General features: G+C 35.6%; 1 protein-coding gene across 1 annotated transcript in view; it reads right to left on the bottom strand.

The window, feature by feature from the left end:
• SPATA16 (spermatogenesis associated 16) overlaps window positions 1–6,644 on the bottom strand; it is a 197,219-nt gene continuing 190,575 nt past the window's right edge. Inside the window, exon 10 of the mRNA XM_088019245.1 lies at window positions 1–123. Within this exon, the coding sequence (XP_087875371.1) occupies window positions 1–123 (123 nt within the window). The remainder of the gene's footprint in view (window positions 124–6,644) is intronic.

Here is a 6,644-nt window from a genome sequence, read left to right as displayed (position 1 = left end):
CTAGCTTTGTTGCACAGTTTGAAGCCGCTTCAGTTTTGTTTTTTGCCTTCGAGCAGTTCTCAGTTTTTTAGTTTTTAAGAAACTGTCCTCTAATTGGTATAGGAAGTCTTCAATTCGTCCAACCTAGAGGAAATAAACAGATATAACACGATTTGTGGTTGTTTTTTCCAGGTTTAGTGTAGTTAGGAAAATGGTGAGGTAGTTAAAATGAAAAGGCACATACAGGTCCGTGTTGGAAGAGAATTGGCAGAGATGGAAATGATTGAACGTAAAAGCTTCCTTCAGTCTCCATGTCGGGTTCCCTTATTTTAGGAACATGAAGCAGACATGCAGGAGTTTGCTTTACCACTCAGTCCTATGTCCTGGGTATGGAAGTGGGGACCATCATCATCCACTGTCTTTAATGGTCAGTAAAACCAGGGATTTCAAAAAGAAATAAACGGTGAAAAAAAATTCCATTATCAAAAGGAAAAATGGAAACAAACAACCCCCCTGCCCCAAAAGTCAGAATTTCTATTTGTATGTCCCTGGCCAACTTGGGAGAAAAATGAGTATTACACATTGTCTTAGCAAGAATCATTTCTCCTTTAAATCAAAACACAATTTTGGGGAAATACATTTTCTTAAAAAATGCCACACCCCAGGGGATAAGATAAAGTAATGATATACAAAACAATAATTCTCAAAAATAAACTATTAGTCTTTCTCCAAAGAAAACTATAATTATTCAGTGACTGTTGGTTGAATATGTTGTACTATTTGTCACTATTTTATTCTACTAAATAACTGTAGAATAAAACAGTTTACATATATGCTGAGTTGGGCTTTCATGAAAGTCTGTAGATATAATAATTCATACTTAGCCCTGCCTCCCAGCACCTGCATATTGTATTAGCCTAAAGTCACTCACTGAAGAGCCCATTGTCACAAAGTTAGCTCAAAGCTAGAGCACTTATTATTCAAGGTACACAAACATATCATCTACTTAAGATAAAAGCACTTAAACTCTAATTTTCCAATTTTGAGTTCTACTTTTAAATCACTTGATTTATCATTCAGGGTAATATCCAAAAGATAATTCAGATTGTCAAAAAGAGAATAATAAATGGTAGCATTCATCTATATGTTATGCTTAGGTCTTTTATCACACCAGGTGATATAAATTGTCCATTGGTTTCCTTAAGAAAATAAGATAATTTATTTATGTGAAAACAATTCTTTTTGAAAACCTAAAATCACTTTAGGCAAATTTCTCCAAAAGCACATTGTTATTTATGATGTCTGATCATAGTGGCAATCATCAAAATAATTTGACATGAAGCCAGTGAATTAGTCTATGTATTCCATACATTTATACTCTCCAACTTACACCAAAATCATAAGTAAAAAATTAACACAGAGCACAATCAAAACAAATGTAATGGATGGCACTTTATGGTTATTTCAATAGTTGATGACTCACTCATGTTTTTGCACTGAAAATGTACCACTTAAATCAAAGCTCCTTACAATTAGAATGTTTGCAATTAGTCCAAATACAATTTAAAATTACAATCCTAATGCAACAAAAAAGCTTCTTTCAATGATAATTGTTTTAAAATATCCATTAGGTGGCTGCTGTCTTTTTTCCTGTTTAAATTGTATTTATTAACAGCAGTTTTGACTAACTGGGTTGCCTTTCATTAAAAAAGACAAAGAAGTACATAGGATGTCTGCTTGGAACAAAGAGTACTGTTAAATTAAGCTGGAGGTCTAGAGTAAACGCTACCTACACGTCTTAGCCTGGCCTGTTTACATCCTACCTGGTCTGTCTACATGCTATCCTTTCAACCCATTCTCCTACTGGTACTGGAATGATCTTTCTAAAATGTAGGTCCGGTCACATTTTTCCTTGCTGAAAATACCTAAATGGATCCCCAAGCCATTAACATGGCCTACACAGCTTTGAGTTATCTGTTTTCACTTGCATCTCCATTTCTGTCTCCTATCACTCCATTCTCCTCAGTGTGTAGTACATCTTTCAGTTATTTGAACACAGCAGTGCAGTGTTCTCTGCACCCTTGATCTTCTTAATGATATGCCATGTGATGGAATACTCCCATTGGAACCCTTAAAATTCCTCTGGATTTCAAGTTCAACATCAGTGCCTGAGGGACATCTTCCTTGATAATCCAGACTAGGTTGGGTCTCTCAAAAACATATATATTCCCATAGCAGCCCATTTATCTCTTTGCAAATTGTAATTTTTTTTACCTAATTGTTTATAATGATTTGTTTAATATCCCGTCTGGATTTTGAGGTCTCTAAGGCAAGAATGAGTTCCATGTTGTCCACTATTCCCAGCATCTAGGATATGGTAGACCCTCAGTAATCCTCCTCTCTAAGAATAGAGCTGAAGGCATTCAGCAACCAATTTGTTTTTCCAGATTCACGGTGATGCCTGGTATGCAGCACATCAGAAGGCTTTCTTTTCTTTTACACATTAAATAATCACCACTTTCATGTGCCATCATTTTATCATCATTGTTTAGCTTTGAGAGTCTCCAGGCAAGATACCAACAAGGTGTGATCTCCATACTTGAAATGGACTGAGATAGAAAGGGCACCGGATAAAGAAAGAGTCAGGAATCTTGAGTTCTGCTTGTGGGCTGGCTTATAACCCTGATCTGTGACCCCAGAGAATTCACTTGGCTTCTCTGAGCTTCAGCTTAACTGACCTTGGGTGAAGAACGGGTTCACCTGGATAATTTCCAAGGACACATCAAGCCAAAAAATTCCATGACTTGTACTCACATCAGGTCTAAGTTAGTCCAATCTTACATGAGTCTTCGCATTTTTCAAATCAGAGGTTATTCTCTTAGATTATACCATTAGATGAATGACACACTATGCAGTAAAGTAAGTCAATTTTAGCTCCTATACTTTCTGAAGTGTAGGAGAGCTGCAACATGTTTTTAGTAAAGCTGGTTCTTTATTTTCTTTTTTTAAGTCAAGGAAAGAAAAATGCTAGTTGAAGAGAAAATAGATTCATATAACTAAGAAGAACAGATTGCAAACGATAGAAATTTCTATAAAGCCCTTAGGGAAATAAAACACAAAGAAATATGTAAGCATGCAAGGAAGGGAAATGAGCCAGTTTTTGGAGCAGAGGCCTTATTAGACTTCCTTTTTGGTACAGAATCTACTTGCTTAACTGTATCAGATAGTCTACTTGGTCATTCTGGGTCTAATTTTCCCATTTGCAAAATGGGCAGATGGCATTTTTTTTTTTAATGTGTCTATGTGCCAATGCTGACTTGGCTTTACAGAGCTATGGACATCAGAACAAATGAGCTTGCAGAGAATTTTGGGATGTTAGATGATCAAGGGGACTGAAGGTCTCAGTGAGAGGGCAGATTCTCACCTATCATATGGCCATCAGTCATAATCCACATCAAAGTGTAAGGAAATCATTATCAACTAATTTTTCAGGACCCTTAATTCTTATACACAAAAATCTTTCAGTCATGATTTAGTGTAGATTCAAGAAGTTCAGAACAAAGTTCAGAACTCTGCAACTCTAAAAGAGAAGACAGCCTGAGAAGTAATAGGAGATTTTGAAATTTAAAATTTTAACCATGCAAAAACAAATAAATACCAATCTGTAAGAAATGGGGAGGTAACTAAACAGACCAACTTATATTAGAGGAAAATTTCTAATCAACTCAGATTTCAAAGGGAGCACATTTATTCTTTCATGCAAATACTTATTGAACATTTACTATGTGCTTGGCACTGTAATAGGGTGATAAGTAAAAATATCAAGATATTTGTTTATGAGGAACTCATATTCATGTAGGAGAGGCTTAATGAAAAAATGATTGCAATAAAGCATAACTGCTTCTGTAAGTTAATATATGAAAAGTTCTATTGGCAAAAATGTCAGAACAGTGAATTCTACTTGAAGGAACGTGGACATGTACTGGGGTGATAGGAGCTGGCTTCTCGCCAGGACAAGAAGTGCATTCCAGACAGAGGGAAGGGCATCCATAGAGCCATGTTGTGAAAGAACATGGGCTATTTGATAGGGATAAGTTTCTTATAGCATAGATGTGGGCATCGGGAGACTGGGAGTAGAGATACATACAGCAGGAACTATTGATTGGGGTCAGCTTGTAAAAAGTGGAAAAATATTTAGCCATGTGGTGAGAAAGTAAATCTGGTACCATTATGTGGAGTGGAATGCAGCCAGGGAAACTAGAGGCAGGTGAATCAATTAGGGGACTGGTGTAATTGGATATGGAAAATATTATGAAGGCCTGAATCAAGAACTTAAGGGATATTTGGAAGTAAACTTTATAGACTTGGTGAAAAATTCTGTGTTGGGACAAGAAGGTCAGCAAAATTAGGAATGACTGTGAAGTTTCTAACTTGAGATAATGATTTTTAATGAGATAAGAAATACAATTAGATGAACAGTTTTAGGGAAAAGAAATGATTTTGATTCATGACAAATACAAGAAATAGAAAAAAGTTCACATAATCAGAAATTAATTAAAAATGGACCTATAATAATAGCCTAGTACTAGGCTAAAAGCCAGAATGGAACAAAACTCCAGATTTAAAAAAACCCAACAACCTACCATTTTGCAGCCTACCATGTGAAAAGCACCCTACCAGTTAAAAAGTGCTAAGAAAAACAAAAAGGATGCTTTCAGTTATTCAGAGTGATTACCACAGAGATACGGTACTGGATCGAAGTCAGATATACCTGGTTTGGAATTCCCGCTCCAGCATTTACTTGTTGTGTGACTTTGTGCAATTTTATTTAACTTCTTAAAACCTAAGATTCTTTTTCTATCAATTGCTTCACAGGATCCTAGTAAGATTAAATTAATTTATGTGAAATATTTGCATAGGTCTGAATCACTATTATTTAATAACATTAATATTTGAATATGGAAGTGTATGCTCAGTAAATAGAAAAAATAACTAAATGAAAAAAATACAAAAGTGAAGGAAAATAAAAAGATAAACCACATTAACAGACACTCCATTTTTGGCCTCTACTCTGCGAGGGATGTGGCCTCAGTACCTGCACTAATTGTAGTTGCCACACATTAAAGTCTGGTGATCAGGTCTCAAAATTCCGCTTATATATAAAAGTCAGAATTAGGATGGGGCAGAGAAAGGAGAGGAGAGAGGAGTTTCTGATAGCACGTATTAGTTGCAAGTTCAATATAAATCAACAGTATTCTCTGGTTGCCTCCCTAGAAACCAATCTGCTTATAGACAACAATGTGTCTGTCTCATGGAAGCAACTTAAGTGTTTACTGAAGGATGAATGAGTAAAGAAATGTCTTACACACACACACACACACACACACACACACACACAGAGAGAGAGAGAGAGAGAGAGAGAGAATATTATTCAGCCAGAAGAAAAGAAAGAAATCTTGTCATTTGCAACGGCGTGAATGGAACTTGAAGGCATTATGCTAAGTGAAATAAGTCAGAGAAAGACAACCATGTTCATAGACACAGAGAACAGACTGGTGGTTGTCAGAAATGCGGGGGGTGGGGGGAGGTGGGCAAAATAGATGAAGGTAGTCAAAAGGTACAAACTTCCAGTTATGAAATAAATAAGTCATGGGGATGTAATGTATAGCATGGTCACTATAGTTAATAATATGGTACTGTATATTTGAAAGTTGATGAGAGATTCAATCTTAGGAGTTCTCATCATAAAAAAAAACAAAACTTTAACTATGTGTGGCAATGGATGTTAACTAGACTTACTGTGGTGATCATTTCACAATGTATATGGATATCATTATGTTGTACGCCTGAAATTACTATAATGTTATATGTCAATTATATCTCTATAAAATACAAAAAACCCCACTTTTCCTGTAAAATATGTCTGTTTCAAAGGAGACAAATACTTTTATTCCTTCTCTACTCAGGTCCTATCACATCTGGGCTATCATGCTTGGTTCTCAAGAACAGTTGAAGGATCTGGAGGTCTTTAAAATGAAGAAGGGAATCATAACAAGAATCTGTGGTGTCCAAGTATATCAAGGTTGTTATGTGGAAGGGGTGATGGATTTGTTTTGTGTTAGCTGATACAGTGGAAACAGTGTTATCTACTATTAGAGAGTAAGTTTGATTCTTGAGTCTCCCACTAGCCATGTGACTTAACTTCTGACCTTTAATTTTCTCATATCTCGCATAAATAGCAAATTAATAATGATAATCATGGTCTACTTGACAGGGTTTTTGTGAGGATTAAATGGTTTAATGTTTGTGAAAAGTTCTTCATAAATGGTTAAGCCATCCAGGGAGATTATAATATCAGTACATTGTGTAGTGTCTGGTGCCTCCATAGTAGATTCTCAGTAAATATTTGCTGAATCAATGAATAACTGAAGGAGTCATCAAATGAATGAAAGAGTAGATATTAGGTATAATTTTTTTTCACAATTGTATAAAAATGAAAGAGACTTTAGGGTGAGGTATGGCAACCCCCATCACAGAGACTGGAAATCAAACATTAGATGACTCTTTTGGAGAGCATGAAATATTTGTGAGTCATGTGTGAGCTAGGGGTTGGATTCAATAAATTTTTAAAATCCATTCCAACTTTAAAGTACTAATTCCATGAT

This window comes from Eumetopias jubatus, unplaced genomic scaffold (assembly GCF_037043125.1).
Source record: "Eumetopias jubatus isolate StellerSeaLion01/CBP00866 unplaced genomic scaffold, mEumJub1_p1.0 scaffold_1, whole genome shotgun sequence".
Classification (NCBI taxonomy): Eukaryota; Metazoa; Chordata; class Mammalia; order Carnivora; family Otariidae; genus Eumetopias; species Eumetopias jubatus.
This window is presented reverse-complemented; position numbering and strand designations above follow the sequence as displayed.